This window comes from Poecilia reticulata, chromosome 5 (genome assembly GCF_904066995.2).
Source record: "Poecilia reticulata chromosome 5, P_reticulata-male-v2, whole genome shotgun sequence".
NCBI classification, from domain to species: Eukaryota; Metazoa; Chordata; class Actinopteri; order Cyprinodontiformes; family Poeciliidae; genus Poecilia; species Poecilia reticulata.
The window spans coordinates 31,432,943-31,457,380 of record NC_088834.1 but is presented as its reverse complement, the minus strand read 5'-3'; the positions used below and the strand labels follow the sequence as shown (position 1 = coordinate 31,457,380).

The 24,438-nt window shown below is 37.8% G+C and overlaps 2 protein-coding genes across 6 annotated transcripts in view; both read left to right on the top strand.

The window, feature by feature from the left end:
• Positions 1-10,053, top strand: part of klhdc8a (kelch domain containing 8A) — a 61,517-nt gene extending 51,464 nt beyond the window's left edge. Inside the window, exons 7-9 of one of the 2 annotated variants that reach the window (XM_081607473.1) lie at positions 3,358-3,459; positions 4,698-4,882; positions 7,326-10,053. In XM_081607473.1, the coding sequence (XP_081463599.1) occupies positions 3,358-3,459; positions 4,698-4,882; positions 7,326-7,379 (341 nt within the window). In that variant the 3' untranslated portion in view covers positions 7,380-10,053. The remainder of the gene's footprint in view (positions 1-3,357; positions 3,460-4,697; positions 4,883-7,325) is intronic. The other variant, XM_081607474.1, reaches the window with a different exon arrangement.
• A 9,803-nt stretch (positions 10,054-19,856) lies between these two features.
• The window catches only part of slc41a1 (solute carrier family 41 member 1), a 43,622-nt gene continuing 39,040 nt past the window's right edge, over positions 19,857-24,438 (top strand). Inside the window, exon 1 of one of the 4 annotated variants that reach the window (XM_008410241.2) lies at positions 19,857-20,120. Coding sequence is in view for 1 of the 4 variants with exons in the window: in XM_008410247.2 (XP_008408469.1) it covers positions 20,103-20,120 (18 nt within the window). In the remaining 3 variants the exon portion in view is untranslated. Of the gene's footprint in view, positions 20,121-22,670; positions 22,887-24,438 lie in introns of those variants that run through there. The other 3 variants (XM_008410242.2, XM_008410247.2, XM_008410240.3) reach the window with 3 other exon arrangements.

The following is a 24,438-nucleotide window of genomic DNA, read 5'->3' as shown; positions in this document are numbered from 1 at the left end:
AGAGGAGCAGAGCAGACAGCCAGCTGGGAGTTCTCCTGGTTCTCCTCGGCAGAACTGAACCAGACTGGAAGACTCTGGGATGACTCCCCATCTGGCCTCTTATCGCTCTCTCTCTCTCTTTATTTATTTATTTTTTCATTCTCTCCACACTTTGTCTGCTGCTGCTGTTTACTCTCTCGCTGCTTGTTTCAGCAGCAGACTAGAAATTAATCAAAAGAAAAGAGGGATGAACTGCAGAAAGGGGTTAGAAGAAAAACAAGGACTGAAGAGCACCAGTGAGATAAGCACACAAAGAGGAAAATCTTCTTTTTTCCACCCCTGCTCTATCGCTCCATCATTCTAATTCTCACTGACTCCCTTACATCCTTAATGAAGTTATCTGTCTTCCCTTGTCACGATTTTCTCCTGCCTGGCTTTCCCTCAGATAAACAAGATTTGGCAGCAGCTATAAGTCTGAAAGTAGAAAGAAAAACTTTCCGCTGGATCTGCTGGAAAAGGAGAAAACTTCATTTTGATGGTTACATTTTCATTTAATTATTATTATTTATTTAGTTAGTTTTTTTAATCATCTGGAGTCTTTCAGGTGGCCGTAAATGAAATGTTTTGTCATTGTTAAACGATGTAGATTTAAGGAGATTAAATATCAGATGTAATATCTTCCACACCTGCGGCTCTGTTCAATATTTTTAATGGGGTTACAGGTATGTTGGGATTTTAGCGTTTGGTAGCTGCTTCAGCGTTCAACAGATTTCACTCCTGCTTGTGACTGCACCTGCGCTTTGCTCCCATTAGTGTGGCTTTACTGGGGCTGTGGCGGCGCACCAGGATGCTGCTGACGCTTCTGATGGTACCTGGTTTTACTAGAGAAGCAGATTCGCCTGTTTGTGAATATATATATAAATATATACATTTTAGAGTGTATCTAAAACATTCTGAATAAGGTACGGCTTGGGATGAGGAAATACCTCAGTGCAATGCTGTTCATGGTATTATATTATAGCAATCCAGGAGAGCTGTTCGTTTTTTCTCAGCTTTGTCCCCAGGAGTGGACGTAAGGCAGACTGTAAATCACATGTCAAACTCTCAAAAGTTTGACATGTGAAACTTTTGAGGCCCTTCAGACTCCAGATCATGTCAGTGAGTCCAGTTTTACACAATCAGATCAAATTTTCGCAAAAATCAGCAGATGTCTGTATTTTTTCACACTGATGCATACTTTATGTAATGCGGAGACAGCTGTTAATACTTTACCAGTTCGATGAAGGGTTTTTATCAATCCACTCTGGCACAACTAGCCCTTGAGAACATTCATGATTTTGATTTGGCCCAAAATAAAAATGAGTTTGACACGTCTGCTGTGGAATGTCTGAATGAAAGCAATCAGGGTTCTCACTTGTAGTCTTGTAGGGCAAACAGCTTCTTCTTAAATTCAGTAGAATGGGAAACTTTTGTTGCTGTTTTAGGGAATTCTGCCAAATCAAAGCTCACAGATTATGGGAACAGAAAAGCTGCCCACATTGCAGCACAGTGTACAGTGCTGCCTACAACTCTGTCAAATTTTAGTCAGATTTATGCTTCATGAACCCATCGGCGCCGTTGTTCCTCCAGTATAGTCTAGGCCCTAGGCCCCGTTTACACGACAACGATTTCGGGGGAAAGCGGAACAGTTTTGTTGCGTTTGTAGTGCGCATTTACACGAAACCACCGAATGTTTTCTCTAACAACGGCACAGATTGAAAACGGGTTCCAGAGTGCGATGTTTCTGATACATAACGTTTTCCGTTGTCGTGTAAACCTAGAAAACGGATCTTTTCTTCCAGAGAATCCCCAGCTCATGCATAGTATGACGCAAAACATAGCTGCTTCCTACAATCCACAGAAGAAACTACTCACAATGCTGGTGTTACTGTTTCCCCATCAGATTCGGTTCCCTCAGCGTCTCTTCACCGCTCCGCACCGCCCAGGTGGCAAAATACACGGCTGCTTGTTCAGCGCTCTTATCTAGAGAACTACGGACCAGGACCAGCCCGGCTCCAGACGAGTTTAACAGGGGGGGCATCGACTTATTTTGGGGGTCAAAATGAATCTACGTTGCTGAACATAGACAACAACATCAGTAGCCTACAGGCTACTTGTTAACAAGCTTAGCGTGCTGTATTGATATTAGCTAGTCATATTTTAGCTATCATCCCCTGCATCCAACAGCTTTACTCAACTCAGTCGGTTAGTTCGGGGAAAAAACTGTGCAGTTATTTACGTTTTGCTGGTTTGCTGCCATGATTCTAACACACACCTGCGCAGCAGCATCAGGTCTCCTTCGCTGCCTCACAAGTGTAAACCCAGTGCAAGCGTCTCAGCGTTCATGTTGCGTTTGAAGGCGGCTCGGAAAAACAAGTTACGACTTGTTAGCAACGGATTAAACTGTTTTAACTGCTGAAAAAGGTAACAGAGGACACCGATATGGGACGTGCGGGAACTCCTATTTTATCAAATTGATATAGGATTAACAGACTGTTGGCCATTCCAAGGTAAAAACAATAAACAGCTTCCAGTCCGGGGCTCGCTACAGACACCGTGAAAGCTCAAAGTTATCCCACTTTTTCCAACTGCATGCGCCCTAATCAGACGCACACAATGCATGTTTTCTCAGCAAATCCACATGCCTTCAAGTACAACTGTTTTTTAAACACATGCGCACTTTCAAAGTTTCAAAGAACCTAGCACCAACTAGGCGCAGCGAGAGCATTACACGTTTTCGATGTGTACCGTTACTGTGTAAACACAGATGTAATTAGAACGTTATCGTGTAAACGATCCAACAAAAACGGAACAAAAGTGCCGTTTTTGTTGTATCGTTGTCGTGTAAACGCCCCATAGACGTGTTCAGGAATCTCAACAGGCATCAGCTTCACCACCACATGGCCATCTTTGACTTGACCTGCTTCCTTCCTTTGCCTGTTTGTTCTAACCTTTTTTAGTACTTGACAGGTGTGTGTATATGTATAAATATATATATATATATATATATATATATATATATATATATATATATATATATATATATATATATATATATATATATATGTTTGTGTGTGTGTTGGAAACAGTGTGCACACCTCTTCTAACTGCAGCTGCCTCATGGGTGACCTGTTTGTGCAGGTCACACTCTGAAAACTCAGCAGCGTCCTGTCTGTCTGAAGGTGGACTACGCTGCCTCAGGAATTCACCTCGGCTACTTTGTGTGACCTTGCGCACACACGCACGCACACACACACACACACACACATATGTACGCGGGCACGCATGTTTGCTCACTCCATCTGTCCTTTTTCTCTCTCTCTCCTTGTTCCATTCCAGGCGCCTGGCTGAAGTCCGAGGAGACGGTGGCGTTGAAAACTAAGAGAGCAGACTTTGCTGCCGCCTTCTTGCGCGGCAGGATGGTGGTTGCAGGTGGACTCGGTAAGACGGAAATAGAAGCTCTGCTGCTCAGCTATCAACAAAATCACCGAACCATGATTGTATGGAGAGTTACCACAAATCAATAACTTTTGACATAATTATTTAGATGTGTCAATTTGTTAAAACTCTGGGTTCGATTCCCGGCCCCGGTCTTTCTGCATGGAGTTTGCATGTTCTCCCTGTGCATGGTGGGTTTTCTCTGGGTACTCCGGTTTCCTCCCACAATCCAAAAACATGACTGTCAGGTTAATCAGCTTCTCCAAATTGTCCCTAGGTGTGAGTGTGTGTGTGTATGGTTGTCCGTCTCTGTGTTGCCCTGCGACAGACTGGCGACCTGTCCAGGGTGACCCTGCCTATCACCCGGAACATTAGCTGGAGATGGGCACCAGCAACCCTCCCAACCCCACTAAGGGACAAGGGTGTTAGAAAATGGATGGATGGAATTTGTTAAAACTGGAAATAAATACAGAAATAATTGATTAAATATCAACACATGTGCATTGAATACATTGAATGTTTCAATTTCAGTTTAAAATCCAGATCAAATTATGTTGGAATTAAACCCGGTTCTATCGTTTTTGCAAACAGAACAGTGCAGGGTTTTTATTTTGTTCCCCCTCCATCTTAATGACTGCATTTTGTGTTTACTTGTGTTGTCTTTGACTCATATTGAAATTGGTTTGATGTTCTAAAACACAAAAGTGTGACAACATGCAAAACAACAGGAAGGGAGAGGAGACTTTTGCACACTACTGTACTGGAACGGACTGAGTCAGAATCTACAGTAACTGAAGAAACCTTTTTGTCATGAATAAAGTCTCCTTTTTCATTATTAAATTTAATTGAACAGAAATACGCTGATAATTAGAGTCTATTTGTTCAGCCTTAAACAAAGAGCTGTGATAACATCCCGTTTAACCCTGTTTATATATATTGCAGGCAGAATTCACACATTGCATCATTTGAAGGAAGGTGGATAAAGTCAAAACAGCAAACGAGCTGTGACACAGCTTCCTCCAAACCTTCACAATAAGAGCCTGAAGTAAAATATGCTGCACTCTAATTTTCAAGTAAAACATTTTAAAACTAGTTTAAAAGGATTACAGCATCCTCTCCTAAACTCATAACCATCATGCATTTAAATACAAAACCATAAATAATAATTAGATGTTTTTTGTTGCTTTTGTTGGCAGATATGGACGCATTAATAAGCGTTTGTCTCTACGTTTCCCCTTTAGGTCACGAACCCTCGGCGTTGGACACGGTGGAGGCGTTTAACCCTCAGAAAAAGAAGTGGGAACGTTTGGGTCCCATGAACTTCCCCAGATGCTCCGCCTCTTCCATTGTCATCAGAGATCGCCTCCTGGTGGTGGGAGGAGTTAACCAGGTTAAAAACTACTCCACACGCTACTCTCCGTCGTGTGTAGGTTAACGGGATCTTCCTGATTTTTTTTTTTTTTTTTTTTTTTAAGCAATGTTTTGTGAAGGTCTTTATCTTTCCTTATCTCGAGTAGGAAGAAGTTTTGGAAAAGTGAGGAAATCTCACAGAGCAGGAAGGCCGACAGCCGGGAGGATTAAAGCCATTTAATGCAACACAAATTGAAAACCTTAACAGAAGCTTTGTGATTTAGCCGGGTTCTGACTCCAGCTAAACAGTAAAAGAGAAAATGTCATAAATCTTCAGCAAGAACAGCTAAACTTTAACCAGATGCAGTATTTTCAATAGTGTGACTTAAAGAAAGACATGAAGTGAAGAAAACTGAGTGTTATGGATTTTTGTAATCATGTGCAAAGTTGAACATTTTGCACACACGCTACTATTTTACAGCTGAACTGTAAAATACTGTTGGAATAATTCCTCTTACTAAACATTACATCAATGTTTTCATCATTATCTAACATTAGATCCAAACAGAATTGGCTGAAAACTTCACCTTTCTCCCAGCAAAGCATAAAATCTTCATCATAATAACCCCAGGATTTATAGTTCAGGTATTTAATTTTTTCTTATTCTGCGATGTCTTCTTTGGTACATCAGTCTTTGGTCAACTTTGGTTATTTTAAAATGTTTTTTTTAATCATATTAATTTGAACACAGACGTTTCTGAAGAATGTCATTTGAAAACTAACGAAGCTGAAAGAATCACAGAAGACTACAAATATTTCTCGGAGCAAGGCTGAAGCAGAAAGAAGTCTTCATGTCGTGACGCGGCCGGTTTGCTCCTAACAGGAGACGCCGTCTGCTGCACGCCGCTTTTCTGGATTTCTGGACATCCGATGTGGTGCAACGCTGTACATAATTTCAATACTTCTATTTATTTTTGTCATTATTATTGAGCTTCTTTTGTTTAACCTTTTGTTTTATCTGCATTTTGTCCTCTTGAGTTGTCGCTGTAAGCAGAACAGCTGAGGCAGAACGCGGCTGTGGTTTGGCCAAAGCTTCTGGCATTAGTTGAGTTTGAAGACATTGTTCCAAGAAGACAGATTGTGGTGTTTAATGCTTGTTGAGGGAAGCTTAAATTCAGTTTGCAGAAGAAAAGAAACAAAATGGAAAACAGCAGGCGAGCAGCAATTACCTCCCAAAATATCATTATGAATTAATACAGATAGTTACGATAGATTTTGACAGAACTAAAGTCATGTTTGCTGATCATTTTTGGCTTTTTTTTTTTGTCATGCTGATCAGCTCCTCCTTATAAACTTTCCTTTATGGCCATTGAGAGTGTTTTTCAAAATGAAATAGGATTGCTTAGAAAGTAGTTAAAACACATTAATTAAGTTGTTTTTATGATCTTTCATTGAATATTTTGTGATTATTACTTTCGTTTTGATTGCTTTTTTCCATGTGGGTTTTAATTCTGCTAGTTTAACCTGATGCCAGAAGATCTGAGTCTCAGTAGCAATAAGGACATTACTAACATGCAGTACCTTAGAAAATCTTAGTTCTTCATATTTTGTCAAATTCCAACTCCCCACATTCAGGGCCTGCCCCGGCCTGTTTGACGCATATCTTAATTTATGATGATTTCATGTGATTTACAGTGCAAATCTTTACAGTTACATTGTGTTAGCATGTAAAAGCGGGATGCAATATGAAAACGTTTGTTGGGTGGGAATACTTTTACAATGGCCATGATGAACAGGGAGGAGTCAACAGCACTGAAGTAGAACATTTTACCTACAGACCCATTTTAAGAAATTAGAATATTATAGAAAAGTTCATTTATTTATTTAACTAATATCAGCTACTGTGCTATATAGGTTAATTCTATACAGATTCATGTTTCCAATTATTTATTTTTGTTCAAATTAACATATATATATATATATATATATATATATATATATATATATATATATATATATTTTTTTATTTTTTTTTTTTTTTTTTTGTTCAAATTAACAAAAAATATATAAATTATATATATATAAAAAATAAAAAACTATGAAAGTCATCATAATTTAATGATTTTTTCTGCTTATGAAATTGTTTAAAATTAGATTATTACATCAGAGCAATAATAAGAAAAAATTTATTAAACAGATTCAAAAGTTTGCAATTATTTTAAATATGTGTTCATCTGAACACGTATTGGAATTTATTGAATACTGGTTTTAAATATATATATTTGTCTTTCGGTATAACTTAGAAACTTTGAAAAAGTAGCTGATAAAAATGTGTGTCACTACGAAACGTTTTTCGGCCACGACAGCAGATAACCTTTAACTACAGCTGGAGCAGCTTGTCGGGGACTTTAGTGTGAGTGTTCACTCATTACAGAGCCGAAATATCGACCTCGGTGTCCGTGGGGAAATATGCGAAGCCCCTGACTGCCCGTCTTTTTCCTCATTTCTGCCTCCGTTAGGTTCCTAGCTCAGCCCATGAGATCCTCTACGTCAAAGAAGAAGAGTATCTGTAGCGCGGTGCGACCGACGGCAGGTGACTGCTGCGGATTCCGCCTCTTTCCTCAATCAGACTCCACAGCACAGAAAGCAGCATGCGATGTAACAGGTAACACTGCCCCCTGCTGGAAGTAGCTGAGCAACGCGTCTGCGCGCGCATAATGGAGCGCCTGACTCCATCTTTGGATGGAGATTTAGTTCCTGTAAAGGTGGAATTCTTCTGGAAGTTTCTGTTTCCCCTCCCCCCCCATGCCTGGTCTTGTAGACGAACCAATATGGGAGATCTGTTTTACTGCTGATATGTATTTCATCTTGTGTCTTCGTTCTTTACTTTATGTGATTTAGGAACAATAGATAAGGTGGATTTTACAAAACATTTGATCTTAGTGAGATGATGTGACAACAATATTTGTAGATTATTTAATCATACAGATAATACAGGGTTTTTTGTTTGTTTGCTTGTTTGTTTAAGTAACTTCCAGGTACTGTTAAAGGGGCAGTATAATGTAAAATCGACTTTTTGGAGCTTTATATCATGTTATAATGTTATTCCCTCATCAAAGTCATACCTGGAGTGTTGCCTTTATTTTTTTCATGAATGTCTGAGAGAAATCACAGATGAATGGCAACCATTCAGCTGTGCAAAATGCCTGGGTGGATCTAGCCTTTGAGACACAACTCCTCCTCAGACCTGCAGTTCCCAAGCTTCAAATCTTCCACCTCACAGAGCAGCTGCACTCTGAATCTCCCCCACTCAGCTCCTTTAGACTAGCCAGCAGCAATTAGCAAACACCTGGTGGAACTGTGCATCTGCTGAGTTCATTGCATCTGCCTGAAGGCGGGGTTTCAGAAAGAGCAGGAGTTTTTAAAGAGACAGAGGTCCAATTTTAAGGTGTTCATTTAAAAGATAAAATGTATTTGAATGATTTGTCATATATAAAGAGAGAGCATTGTTAAACAATTGAAGTTAACATAGTTGCTTGATTTTGCTTAAAAATGGCACTATGCGCCTGGAAAACACATAATACTGCCCCTTTAAGTGTAGTATTATAGTCTTAGTTCCTTTAAGATAGTGTTTTCTTATGATATGACTCCTGTGTGGTGTACCACTTCCTGTTTGTGAGTTATGATCATGTATATGAAATTAACCATGTGTGAAATGCTGTTCTTTTCCGAAATTTCATTGTATATCATTGGGATTTCATGTCATAAGACAATATAAATCAGTGGATAATTATTTTGTGGAATGGAAGTGACATATGCTTTTTATTATCATTTATGTTTATAAATCTGAAAATTGTGGTGTGCATTTTTATCTATCCATTCTTCACGGTGCATATTATTTTACTAGAATGTTACACTTTAGGGTCATATGATCAGATCGTCTTCCACACTTTGGCTCTGTCCATTAAGCCACATGTCTGATTGAAAACTGTAAATTTGGACTTTTTATGGTCTCTTCTTTGTCTCTTTCACAAAGACCAGATTTGTGAAGTCCACAATGAATGGTTGGCCGCTGAGTGTATTTTTCCATCTGACCTGTAGATTTGTTACTCACCAGCTGCTTTTCCATTACAGATGTGCGCCAAACTTTGTTGCTATTCTGCTGTCGGAAAAAGACAAATTTCGCATTTGCAGCGTTTACATCAAATAAGAAACTCAGCTGAAATCGCACTTGAATAAGTTTGTTCATGAGAAAAAAAACAAAAACATGTTGCGTCATCGTCCTCCTCTCTCTTTCTGTCGTCTTCTTTGTCCTGTCCACCAGTGTTGAAACCCGACCGTTGGTCGCAGCTGGTGTGATGTGAAAAAAGTATTTTCACTGCAGTTTTACAAGATACACACATTTATGCGTTTGAAAAACCACTTCATCCAACCGCAAAAACCTCTTAACAAAAAATGTGAGATTTTATTTAAATTGGCGTGTTTCCATTAAGCAAATGTATTTTTGTAACTCCAATTTGCGCAATTTTAAGGTAAATGGAAACGCAGCTACTGAAAACAAACAAACAAACAAACAAACAAAAACTCTAAGGTATTCATTAAACAGATGTGTACATTGAGATTAAATTACACATATCTGGATTCTGTACACTAAATAGGCGACTTCAGAAGAAAACTGCGGCTGCATTGAATTTTCTTTGGGGATATCACAGTAATAGTGTCTATTGAAATCCATGCCACACTTTTCAGTTTTTTATTGGTAAAACAGTTGCAAATCAGACATCCTTTTCCTTTGAAGTCATAACTCGGCACCGCTCTGTGTTGGTCCGTCAGATGAAATCCTAAAGATGTGAAACGGTTCATATGGAGGGTTTACCTGCTCAACTTGTGCCTGTTGGATTTTGGACTCATTTCTAGGCACCAACTTGGATCCTGCTTGACTTCCAGGTCAGCTTTCTGCCTACAGCAATACGATCCCTGTTCAACGCTGTTTACAACATCCTGTGTGCAAAAACTGCAAGAGGGAAATTTTACTGCAGAGTTTTTCCCTTTGTTTGGGATCCACTTTGTGGTGTACGCTGTCAGATGTGCATGTCTTTTATTTATTTGTATGTTTATTGTGCTGACACACAAAAACTAAGCCATGTTTTCCTCTGCTACACAGTCACATGTAATGCTGACTTCATGACTTTCTTTGTAAAATAAATTTTCTTATTGCACTTAGCTTCCACTAGATGGCAGCAGCTACACGTGAGTCCTTATCACTTTGTTGCTCCCCAACACACTCTGGCTCTTCCACAGTGTGCGACTAGACCACTCTTACTTGAATACCCGAAAATTGTACTCAGTTGAGAGGAACGCTACTTCAACATATTTATACTCAAGTAAAAGTAAAAAGTAGCTGTTCAAGAAATTACTCAAGAGTAAAAAAAAAGTATTTGGTCAGAAGTCTACTCCACTGATCAAATTATCAGTCAATTAAGAAGTAAAAAAATTATATCATTAAAAGAGCCAAAATATAAAGTTAAGTGGACATTTTGGTATTTTAAGGACAGAAATGACAATAATAATAATAATAATAATAATAATAATAATAATAATAATAATAATAATAATAATAATAAAAAATCGGACAAAAGAAAACCTTTCCAAATCAGTTTCTTTCAATATAAAACTTATGAAACTTTAACAAAAACTGCAGCTGTGTGTGTGTCTGGTGAATTTTTGGCTAAAACATGTTTGTTTTTCATTCAATGGGTAGAGAATCCAGAAATTGTACTCACGTAAAAGTAAAAAGTAGTAAAATTATCCCTACAAGTATTTTTTTTTTCAAAACTTTACTCAAGTAAATGTAATTGAGCTAAATGAAATGTAATACAGTGACGTCTGTCAGGTATCATCAATAGCGCTAAACTTTTGTCACTTGTTGATGTGTGGGATGTAAAATGCAGCAAATGAAGGTTGTTGTCATACACTGACTCAAACGTGCAAGCATAACTTTTACACAGAATCTGCAGAGCAGCACTTTGTGTTGCATTCTGCATCAAAAGTGATGCCTGGAAGACTCAGTGACTAACCTGATAGAAGGTGGGGAGAAAAGCCTCATACAGCTCAGTCCAATTCACCGCATGAAGGGCTGAACAGAAGGAAATCATTTAGGTAATTTTAATAAAGCTAAAACAAGAAATGTTGAGTTTGATTTAACCTCAGAGAGAAGAAAATATGTTTGTATCTTTTTATTCAGTGTATAAAAAGACACTAATATCTGAAATATCTGCTTTCAGCTGGACGACTCCTTCTGGTTCCCCCAACCTGTCAAAATGCAGGAACTTATCTTAGCCTGTGAGGTTGGATCAATATTTATTTTTATGCTGCCAATTTTTTCTTTCAACCTCATCCTACAAAATAGGCCATTTCCTTTAATTTTCCACAAATTACTTTCAGTTTAAAACATATATTTCTTCTCTTTCTTTCTACAATGTTCATGTTGTCCCCTGGTCAAAAAGCTCGAAATAAAACTAAAATTGTGATTGTCAAACAACAAAAATGTCTTGTTTGTTTTGTTTTGTTGTTTTTTTTTAAAGAATTTTGGGGCTTACAACAAAATATTTCAGTAGGAACAAAGAGAGGGAAGAAAAAAGTCAGTGACCCCTGGATTAAGTGGATTTGTAGGTTTGCTTTCCTCTCCTTCGAATCCACATGAACGTTAACGTTTGGCAGAGCTGCTCCGTCACTCATCAGACAGGATGTGAGTTTGGTAGAATATCAGCAAAGATTTACAGCTTCACCAAAATGTTACCGTTGACCAATCAGTGTCAAACATTTCACTGTGACACAGATTTTAAATCTCTGGTAAATGACTAACACAGTTTGGATCTGTCAAATTATGCCACAAACACCTTGTTGAACAGTTTGTACAGGGTGACTGGAAACAAGTAACCGTTGGAAATAATTAAATACGATGGATGAACACAGAGATGTATAACAGTATTTTGAAAAATAATACATGAATGAAACTTTTCTATTTTGCTTCTTGGTGTTTTTCCAGCTATCAAATCATTTTTGAGTTATTTTAATCAACCATTTCATGATTTGACCCTAAAGAAACTTTGTAAATCTTTTTTCAGATTGTGAGATCTCTAAAATCACCACCTGAATATTTTTCTGAACATTGAATAGTTGACATGGCCTTTTTCCAACAAGGAGATGTCAATTGAAAACACACCAGCAGTGTGTGGTGTTGTGTCCAGACCAGCTGATATCTCTGCCTCTTCCAAGGTTTGGTGTTCTATTAATAGTAGAAATTGAATTAGAATTTTTCCACTTAAAGACATGACTGATACTGCATCCTGTCTTATTCTTTCTAGTTTTCCTCCTTCTAAGGAGAAATGACTTTAAAGCCCACGGCTGACGTCACGGTTCAACCTCAGATTGCGTTGTTGAAGCCTCTTTTTTTCTGTGGAAACATGTGACACTGGTTTGAAAACCTGATGGGGAACCACAGTGGCACCTGTGGTTCGGCTGTACACACCCGCGTACCTTCAGATTTTCCTTTAAATAAAAAAATACTATTAATAATAAAAATTAAAAGAATAAAAATAAATAGTTATTGTATTTTTCTATTGTCTTACCCTCTTTACTATCAACAAAATTGTGGAGCAAAAAGAGAAAAAAAAAATCTTTTGTGTAAAAACATGCTGGACGTAGCCCACATCAGTGTGAGTCTGTGAGTGTGGGCCCATTAAAAGCCTAAATCTTATTGGTCAGTTTACTTTTGCTTATTTGGCGGGGACCCTCGTCGGGTCAATCAGCGTTGCTTCCATGGACAGTTTGATTTCACAGAAGTTTGATTTACTTGGAGTTATATTGTGTTGTTTAAGTATTCCCTTTATTTTTTTGAGCAGTATATATATATATATATATATATATATATATATATATATATTTTTTTTTTTTTTTGAGGCCAAGGTGTGTGTATATATATATATATATATATATATATATATATGAATAAACAGGTGCGTGTTGAAACTGACAACAGTCAATCCAAGTCACACAACAAAGTGAATTGTTTTTTAGAACGGTGTTTGAGACTGAAAGGGTCAAAAAGCAACTTCTTCTGCTAAAGACGAAAGGAAAAAGTCCTTCTTTCTTCTTTGAGGTATTTAAGTTATTCTTCTGAGTATATATACAGTTACTTTCTTCTTTCTTTCTAAGACTATATAAGAAATACACAAGATTTGTTGAAGAACCTGCCAATGTCATTAAGGAACATTTGTTCCACAGAAACAGAAATACAAAACAGAGCATGGGTGTGGACATGTGGAGCTCTGGAGGTTAATGATCCAAACCAGGAAGTGAGGTAAGGGAAAATAAATAAATAAAAAAAAGGCCCCGTGAACGCCTCAACAGAGTGGCTGCCCTTAGCAACACCGAGGCGGTCTGTGCCAGTTTTGGGCCACTTATGTCCTCGGGCTCTTTTGAGCCCAGAAGAATGTCAGGGGGGCAGATTTGGAAACCTTCCCTGAGCTCAGGATGAATGGCTGTCCCCAGCAATTTCTCTCGAGCTCTCCAGGTTTCCTCCTCTGCACTCAGAGCAAAGCAGCTGGTACTAGTGGTTGGTTGGAGATTTCACCCCGACATGTCTGACAAGTCAGAGCACAGTAGGCGTCCTCCAATCCCCTTCTTCCATCTGACTGACGTGAGTAAATGATATTCAAGCTTCAAAACCGTCTTCAGAATTTCATTACTTGAGGATTTATCATAAATCAAGAAAATGATTTATTGTATTATTATATATTACACATGTTTCTAAAAAAAATTCTCCAGTTCCAGTTTTGATTTTATAAGGCAATGTTTGACATTTCACAACTTGTCTGAGGAGGAGGAAGTCAGGAGAAATGTTGTCTGACAGCAGCAGCTGGGAAACCTATCAGTCCTGCACCCTACCTACATATTTAAAGCTACAGTATGCGACTTTTATTAATTTTTTTTTTTACATATTTGTTAAAGCTGTCAGTATGATGACATTATGAAGTATGAGACAGATAATCTGTGAAAAACATTGAACTCCTATGACTGCTCCCAGTCTTCCCAGTGCTAACTAGAAACAACCAATCAGACTCAGGAGTAGGGTCTTAGCGCTGTCAATAACCCCTTCCGAGTGGCGCTGCTCATCCCCTGCAACCCCTTGGCCCCCTCTTAGATCTCTGCCACTATATTTTCCAAATCAGCTCAGCTCAGAAACTTTAGTCGTGACAGAAATTCAATTTAAATCATACACAACCTGATCTAAGTGTAATTGAATTCACATTAAATCTAGTTCTTGCTAAAGTATTTCATTTCCCCTGTTAAATATAGTCTATAAACTTACCTGTCATGAATGCTAGGCTACTTAGCATGTTGACGGATAAATGGTTTTCCAGAAGTTTCTCAGCCATTAGCACATTTAACAGTGAGTCCATGAGATGATTGCCAGCACTAAGACCATGGTCGGTGCCATGGCGGAGCTGAGATGCAAGCAGTGTAAATTTAATTTTCCTCATCAAAACAACTATTATTTTCACACATGCAGTTTATACATTTGGTCTAGAGAAACTGTAGTTAAAATGATTAACTTTATTTTACTGTACAGTTGTGTGCTATGTAGATTTGAAATAATAAGTCACTTATTTCACCGCCAACCGCAATATTTGGCTATTTTAAAAACATGACTTAAAAACATGCCAGGCAGGAGCTATTCAGCTCAATTTATAAATGTTACTCTTGCTATTTAGCTGAAGTGAGTACCAATAACTAACTTCTTTTGAGTAAGAAGCACCATTGGGTTTTACAGTGAGACAAAAAAACATTGCAAGTGCTAGATTTAATGTGACTTTAACAACACTTGAGCTAAGCTGTGTAAGTTTATCAGACAATTGCTTGCATGATTCAAATTCAACTTCTGCCCCAGCTAAAGCTTCTGAGTTGATTTTGAAAATATAGTAAATGTAAAATAACTACTACCCGTGTTCAACGCTGATGTTTTCCAACCCTTAACTTTGACTCTGTGTTTTACTTCACTGTTGTAGGCTGAGCTCATTCATTACAACAGTTAGTGTTTACAGGTCAAGGCAGACATTTTCCATTCATGCTCTGTTTCCAGGTCAGATTATTAATAAGTAGCTCGAACATGAACTAGAAATATTTCAACTCTTGGCTTGCTGGACCTTACTAAATTTAAGCATGGCTCTATTATTATTATTATTATTATTATTATTATTATTATTATTATTATTATTATTATGCACTATTAAAAATAATTGCAATATTTTTAAACCTGTATTTATACAGGGATTATATATGTCATGAGGCAGTTTAAGTGTAATTTTTTTTGGGGGGGGGGGATTTTTAAAGAGACAGGAAAATGTTTTGATAATTGGTCCACCTTCATGTTATCAACATGAATTAGCAGCAGCAGCAATTCATATTTTCTTCAGTGTCTAAGCTAAATGAATGACAGTTTGTATATGACTTCCATTCTAACCACATGTGAATCATTTACTCCACGTAACCTTTTAGAGGCAAACATGTTCTGATCGAAGTAATCAAAAATTTGAAATTTGCATTTTTAGCTGTAGTTGGTGGGTAGAATTTTGCTGAAAGAGAATAATTTAAGACAATTTAGAATGAGGCCATAAAATCAGCTGATTCCCACTTCAGGAAGGCATGACAGCTAAACAGAATGCCAGAGCAAATGTAGCTTCAATGAAGAGGAAGAAGCAAAGAGAAAACATGAAGGTAAGAGCTAAAATAACAGCAGATGATGCAAAATTGGAGAGTAGTAGGAGAATGTAGCAGAGTTAAGAAAAGCGGTCATTGTTTCCTCCAGCTGAATAGTCATATTGTCGGATCAAAAAGGAAAGTTTTAAACCTAATCTTAAGGTTTCTGCCTAACAAACTAAAACTGGCAGCTGGTCCCACAGGAGTGTCACTTCTCTTAATGGGTGAAATCATGAGAGAATTTCTGCTTTCAGCATTTAAACCTCTGTAAATATGTAAATATGTTAATAAAAAGTCACCTCAAAACTGAAGGTGCATGAGAAAACAAAGGGACAACACCCGCATGCCAATTCTGCCTTTGGACAAAAGCAGTGCAAGATCTTGTGATAGCATCTAGTTGTGACTCGCAGTCTACGACAGGCTGACATAATGGTGATTCTAAATCGATTAGCAAAACAAACTTGTCTCTGCAAACTATGCTACAAGATGAAAAACCTTGAGTTCAGATCCAACATGACCGCTGGCAGACAAAAAAGCGTTTATTGTTGCAGCACTACATGGTGATATAAGTACGTTGAATAATAGTTATTTACAAATGATTAGCAGTCAGTATTTTTTTTTTACTAAACCAGATGTATCTGTATCATAGTGCAACAGCAAGAACCTGAACTCAGAAGTTCTTTAGGGAGAAAAACCTGAGAATGTGTTCCTATTCTGCTCTAGTTTCCTGTCAGTCAGGGATTAGACATGTCAGGGTAACGGATCAATCAAAACTGGTATGCATGACTGTTAGATGCTTGAAATAAAAAATCCCACTTATGTTCTTCAGGTACAGTAAACATTTTCATCTTACCTGAACGGCAAAATGGGTTCAACTATTTCAGGTGGCTGAGTGCCCCCGACCCAGACCCCACTTTGTTCCTCTGCTGCTGTGCCAGGGTAAAGTACTTTAATGTGTTAATGTGGAAAAAGCACAGTGAGGTATAAAGGTTTGAGACACTTCCTGGATGCAGTCAGCCATTTTAAGGCTCCATATCTAAAATAGCTGTACGTGAGATTTATAGTCCAAAAAATTAACTGTAAAATGGCAGCAACAAAAAAAAAAGGCTTCACAGAGGAAATCACTGCAAGTGCATTATTAGCCCTTACTAAGCCTGCATCCGGACTTCAGCATTTATTACTGTATAACATTAATACTTTATGAGCCTGAACAGGCGGGACTCCTCTGGTATTCAGGACAAGTCTTTATTATCATTTCTAAAAGTGATTCACAGAAAGCCTGAACCTCGACTATAATCTGCAACAGACATCAGTGTTGATATTTAACATACTCCCTTTCTATACGCTGAGTGTAAATCAGAATGCATTACAAACCTGGACTCATATTCACATAGATTCCCAGACTCATCTCAGCGCGCTCCCATGTCAGCCTAACAATTCCTGCCAAGGAGTCCTAGCTTTAGAGTGATTCACTTAGCTGCTGAGAAATTCCCATCTTAGTGAGGAGGTGTGGTTGACCCCGTTGCTGGGTGTGGTTGACCCCGTTGCTGGGTGTGGTTGACCCTGTTGCCAGGTGTCACACTGTCTTCTAGGGGACATGATTGGTTCCATGTCTCCTACATCTGTTTAATGACAGTTGGCATATAAACATCCAAATATGTAAAACACATATATTTTTACAAAAGTTACATACATGCAGCTTTAAGTACATATGGACAAGAAACAAGTAGGGAATGAAATGAACGTTGATGCATTAGTAATCAAAATAACACTCCTGACTATTGAAGGATCAAAGATACTTTATTTCAATTCGCATATAATAAATACTATGAATATGACACTTTGGTGCCGATGATTAAGATATTCTCTCAAATCTAGAACTTGGTGTTACACTTGTGATCTCATTTGCAGTTATCTGATCAAAGCTGCTTCCTCGACCGGAAAATAAATGGCAGCAAGTTTACTGTCAGACTTCCTGATTTACACCAGAAAATCTGATAAGGAGGTGTAGTTCATCCACACACACACACACACGCACACACACACACACACACACCCGCACACACACACACACACACTCCAGTCTGCTTCTCTCAAATCATACAAAACATTTTTTTTAATCAAGCAATAATCAGAATTTGAGCAAAAGATTTCTTAGCACTTAAACCACATTAAGCTACTTGATGTCACTGCTGTGAGTTCTGACATTCAGCTGAGATGGATGTATTTGCACGCTGCTGAAGCTGAGTAAGAAGGCTTCTGTGTCGCAACAGCCACAAACTTTAATGTGCTATGGAACAGTTTGCAGTCATATCTGAAGGAGTCGAAATGAGAGTCTGAGGCCATACTATGAGAAGGAGGATGAGTTGCTCTCTCTAGTTTGAGGAGCAATCTTTGCCTCGAGCTCTTGGAAGTTTACGTATTTTGATGTATTATTGATGGATTAGTGCCACGTCTAAGCTGAGTCAAAAAGAAAAGTTTTTGATTTGTGATCATGACTGAAAGGAATACAAGCTGATGAAATGAGCTTCCTCAGAATGGAGTGGTTAGACAGTGTGAGGAGCACCTGGGGAGCTCAAAGCCGTTGCTCCGCCACAGTAAAACTGGTTCAGGTATCTGATCAGGACACCTCCTGAGTGAGAGCCCCAGAATGAGCTGAAGGTTGTAAGAGGGGAGATCGATGTCCAGGTTTTCTTCTTGGACATGATGGACGGATAGTCTGAACCTACATGTACACACTTTTTCCACAAGTAATACTTTCATCTTGGTTTATTTAGACTGCAGCAATTCATGAGAAATCTAATCCAAACTTCATGTGGCCTATTTCAGTTAAATGGGTGTTGAAAGCATGAGTTCTTGCCACCTTTCAACTGGTCTTTAAAATTTGATCAGGAGTGTGATTTGAATCTGTATTGGTAGATGGAAAAGCATGTTGACATTTTTGCTACATTGCTACATTTGGTCTTCAGTATACATTTCCTGGAGTCCCTGCATTTGCTTCACACACAGCACCAGTATGAAGGTTGAGCAAAGCCCTTCACAAGGTCTGTAACTGTAAGACCAAATGCAAGAATATTAAAACCAGTGTTAGGTTGACAGAGAAGGACAGAGAACAGAGAAGGACTAAACAAATCTTGTTGAAATGTTATTATTTTTCATGTGTGCATCCCAAAGCTGATTTTTCTTTTCTCACTCTCCACTCCTCAAATTAACCCCTTACTATGAGGCAGAACGCCCGCAAGCAATTTTTCCATTGTATTTTCTGGGGGTGAGGATTAAGGGGTTTTAATCACTCTTACAAACTGAATAAAAAACTTCTTCACATAGCAGTCAAAGAAAGCAACACAGCTTTGAATTGTTTTTGAAACAGTTTAAAATAATGACAAATTAGCTTCAAAATAAAGAGTAACCCAAAAAAATCTGTTTTCTAATTAAACAGCTGAAGGAGCTTCATATTGTTGTTTTGCATTCATAGTTTAAATAAAGGTTTAGCTCTGAACTTATTTATTGTATTTCCTTCTCTGAATGTTTTTGTTCTGTTCGTCACAAGACTGATATCCAATCTGCCATGTAACCGGCATGTGCTCCTTTGACAACACAAATAAAGGTTTTGGAATGTGGAAACTTAGAAAATTACAAACTGCTTCACATTTTACCACAGCATAAAAGTGTTACAGGGTTTCCCCCAGTGTATTTTAAGCCTGACGGGTCACCAGGCTTCATTTGCTCCCCCAACATTAAGTGTTGTTTGTATACTCCAATAATAGTAAAGACGGATATAGCTGACGCGTTGAACTATAGGTGCAAGGGCGTGCGTACCAACTGTAGAGCTGCCCGTTGGCCTCACACACAATTTTTTCCATTTATGATGCCTGCTCATGCATCTTTGAATTTTTGTAACTTTTTTAATTTTTTAACATAAAAAACACAGTGCCTTTGCTGGACTGCCCTATTATCCCTACCGATGGGCTTAACATGTTTTCTGGAGGAAACTATATTAAGAGACAGTAACAATTGTATTGAACTCTGACATTATACAGGCAAGTTGATGGCAAGTCAATTTTATTTGTATAGCACATTTGTAGCCACCATGCAATTCTTTGCATGATTAGACGAAAAATAACATGGCAAACTAGGGAAAATGTGAGGTCACATTTTCTGATAAACGTTGTGTAACTTGCTGTTGATTATATGACGGTAGAATATTATGCTAAATTAGCTTCAGATCAGCTGTATTGAAACTCTGACGTTATCTAAGCAGCTCACGGATTAGCTAGCTAGAGTTGCTATGATACCAACGGCCGCTCGACGCACCATCACGCGCCCAAGCATTCCAACGACTTCGAAACGAAAGAAAGTTTCGCTTTAAAGAAGCTTTAAAACGAGCTAAAGTTTCGTTTTAAAGGAGCTTTACAACGAAACTTTCTTCAAATCACGATGTATAGCAAATATTTTACATTGCTATTGCCAGTCTGCAAGCGTTTCCGTGACGACACAAAACTAACCTGAGCGATCAAAGAAGGCGAACTCAGGCGATGGCGCTGTATTGTCAGGTATGACCCATAAAGACATGACATGAAATATTATGCTCACCCAGGATAGGAGAATATAGTTGTAAACGACCGACCATGCCCGCTGTTTCTCTGTCGCCCACTTCTCATTTCATGACTTTCTATATCGTTTGACTTTGAATCTCATAATTATCACTTAGAAAATTTTAATTATCACTGTGTCTCATAAATCAGTGATTCTTGAGAATAGGGACAAAATGGGTTTAAATTTTCCCCAGTTTTTAAAAATTATTTCTCAACCTTATGTATGCAAATATGACAAATAATGTTTTGGAAATGTAAAGATGCTAAGGTGCTCCCAGTTGCAACATTTTTTTTTTAAATTACATTTTCAATCGACCTAACCCAGAACTTTGTCATCACTATCTGACAAAATAGATATTGAATACATTTTTAATGACCCTATAAGTGTTTTTTTTTTCTCAGTTTTACAGACAAATGCATCTCAAGAAACAAAGGAAATATTATTTAAAACAAAAAACAAAAAGTCCATCTGACGGAGTTGACACAGAACAGAAGGTGGTGACAAACTAGTGAGTAAAAAGAAATACTTGATACATGTGAAGTAATGCAATTTATGTGAAATACATTAAAATGAATTAATTGCACATTTAAGTGAGATTTGTCAACAATTTCACTGAAAGAGTCACAAAAACTCTGATGGAGTTGACATCTGATGGAGTTGACAAAAAGCCAAATTACCTCAATTTATATTATGTTATTCTGAAAAAGGCCATATTGTAGCTCATCAGGTCCATGAAATCTTTACAGTATATTAAAATTAAGCTTTTATTTCACAAAATTTCATCAGAGTTATGTAAATTATCAGTTATGGTGTTGACACATCATGGTTGTGACGAGCAATTTAGGAATAAAACATAAGGAAAAATCTAAAGAATAACATAAGCGCTAACTAGCCCTCAGGAGTTCTGGTGCCCCCCAATAATGCCTGATTTTTTTTTTTTTTTTTTTTTTTTACATTCTTTTTATGTCTGACGGTGTTGACAAAAACTAGGGACACATTTCAATGGAGTTGGAAAATATCTAAAAATTATTTTTAATTCAATTTATTATTACTTTTATAATTATTTATATGAATACTTATACTTAATAGTCATAATATATTATCTTAGTATTCCTTTAATTGTTTTAAGCTATTATAATGTATTGAGTTCTGCTGCAGAACAAGGGATTTTACAGGCATCATCCACTGACTACAATGTTTAAAATAAAAAATATTCAGCAAACACAAGGAAAATATACATTGTTGTGCTCACATGACCCAGGTTAGTTTAGTCAGATATTTTGAAACAATTATATTTTGTGTATAGTTTATTCAAATTTTGTGCTTTATCCATAGGACCTGTTTTGTCCCTATTCTCAAGAATCACTAAAATATTACTTTAAATTTCACAAGTATTCCTTTCTATTTCATAATTATGACTTTGAATCTCATAATTGTGATTTTGTATCATAATTATCACGTAGAAAATCAAAATTATAACTAAATGTGACAAAATCTATATGACTTTGAATCTCATCGTTATGATTATGACTCTCATAATTATGATTTTCTATTTCAGAATTATTTAGAAAATTAGATTTTTAGTCAGAAAATCGACTTTGTTTCTCAGAATTATCACTTAGAAAGTCGAAATTATGACTCTGTCTCATGATTATGACTATCTAAAAAAAATGACGATCTCAAAATTATAACTGAAAGTCGAAATTGTGCTGAATCCTTAATGACTTTCTATCTCATAATTATCACTTGTCACAGAAAGTCGAAATTATATTGAATCTCATAATTATGACTCAGTCTCATAATTGTCACTTATAAAGTCGATATTATTATTGTGAATGTCGAAATTATGACTTTGTATTTCATCATGATTTTGTATATCAAAATTATGACTTCTTGTTTGGCTTTTTTTGCTGGAAATGGACTAATCTTGTAATTGGACTTGTTTATTTGGTATCTATACTGTTCTTACAGTAGATACCAAATTGTTTATTTAACCAATTGACGTTCTAACTTGATCTATTCAAACTATTCTCAAAACCACTATGTAGCAAAATTAATTTTACAAAAAAAATGTATCTATTTTTAGGTGTCAGGCAGGTCAAACCCTCTTGAGTCTAATTTATGTCCCATGTTTGTGGATTATTGACTAAAGGCCGCCCGCTCTCGGTTAGAATGTTCCGAATCTGCGTGAGTGCCCATTCATTTAGTGAATGTGGGTCTATTGTTAAAATAAAACTTGGGTTTGACCGGCTGGTTGTAAATTAGTCGGCTGCCATCGCGGAGTTTCCACTGGCTTTGGGACTGCGCAGTCTGATGTGCGCAGCCGATACCAGACCAGAGGAGCCCCGGCATGTCCCACACTGCAGAGGCCCGTGCTGTGGCCTCTTGGCACCCCCTTCCTGAAGTATTACGGAGGCGCATCCAGGCTTCCGCGGGCGAGCGGCGCTTGGAAGGTTGGGAGGTTAGAGTGGGGGGGAGTGCACTGACTGGACGGGCGCAATGGGACGGGGGCGCAACCTCAGCCACGAGGGAGGAAGGAAGGGAGGGAGGGATGGTTTAACTATTAGCCACCACCAAGCATTAAGACAGCTGTGCGGAGCCGGTGCCGTACATAAGGCGTGCGCAAAGCGGAGGACAGCATTCAGGCGGCCGCCGGGAGGCTTGTGCGCACTCTGATCTTCGCTTCCCCGCTTCTTCCTCTCCGGATCTCTGATAGTTTTAAGGTAAATTTCTTTCTTGAGATTACATTTCATTCAACGGTCTGTAGAGCACAGAAAGTGTCATTTAGTGAACATTGCGTACCGTTTTGCAAATACAAATACAATCGGCATGTTCCTTAATTATAAAGACAAATTATTGAGTGTTTTGTGAGGAAAATGTTATGAGTTTTGGACCCTGCCGGTGATAGCGGCGGTGACACTGTAGCCGGGCATCACAACAGAAAGCCCCTCTGCCCCGGTAAAAACGAGCAGTTTGAACAGAACAGGAGGGCTCGGCTATTCAGCCCTTGACCAGGAGAGCACTAATTTACGCCTTTGCCATGTTGGGTTCGGGCAGCGTTGGTCCTGACTACTAAGCAGAGGATTGCTTCAGCGAGGAAAGCCAACAGGCAGTGCGCGAATGTCGCAACATGCAGCCGGAGAAAGGCTGTTCAAAGTCAGAGAGCAGTGCAGGTCCGCAGACAGACATTTCTGATATAAGTTGTCATTTGTGGATTGATTGATTGATTGATTGGTTGACACATAAAGCGATCTAGGTGGATGTTCGGTTTAGCTCTGAACTGGACAGATCCAAGGAAACTTCTCAAACCTTATGCCTTAAATTCATTGATATCTTCAATATCAAACTGTATTGGCATTAGAAAAGAGTTGTATAAGTCAATATATTTTGCATTCTGTTTTTTTGTTTTGTTTTTGTTTTTTAAAGGACACTAAAATGCCCTACAAACAATAAGATTATATTATTTTCAAATTCTGGACAGTTTTAAAGCAATTTCTCCTGGATAAATTCACAGTAAAAAGTTTATATTTTAAAACACGATTACAAAATGGTCCTCCTTGAAGTTCCTTCTACCCCAGGGGTTTTCAAAGTGTGGGAGAGCTAGACAGTCCCCAAGGGAGCAAATCGGCAAACGCAAAATAAAACCCCAAACATTTACCTCTAAAAAAGGTTAGCAAGAAGTGCAATTAGCAATCAGCAGATAAATCAAATACAGGTACCAGTAATGTTTCAAATTGCCATCTACGTCCTGATCAAATTTATAATTATGCTTTAAATTAATTACAAATAAGTTTTAGTCATTTATTAATCATATTGGGCAACAAACGTGAAGTAATTTATTTAATATACATTCAATGCTATTAGCATAGACCGGAAATAAGCCCAGGCATCATAGGCACTTCACTAGCCATGCTACACATAATGAAAATAATAAATAAAAAGAATTCTTGGTTGGTCGTTCAGCCGAATTGTTAAGAACCCTTTAAACATTAGCCAAAAATAATTAGTAGTCCAATTTCAGGATCATAATTAGTTTTAAACACAAATTTATGCAAAATAACTAAACTCCACAATGGAGTTCTGTTCAGTTAACATGGAAGTGAAATAATTGACAAAACAAGATCTAAAAACAAATCCCGGTATTAAAATTAACAACTTTAAACAAAAATCATCCAAACAACCTGAATGTTGGTAACTACATATCATGTTTTATGTCCCAGTTTTGGGACAGACTTCTAACAACGCCTTTGGTGTCTGGATGAATGGATAGATTAC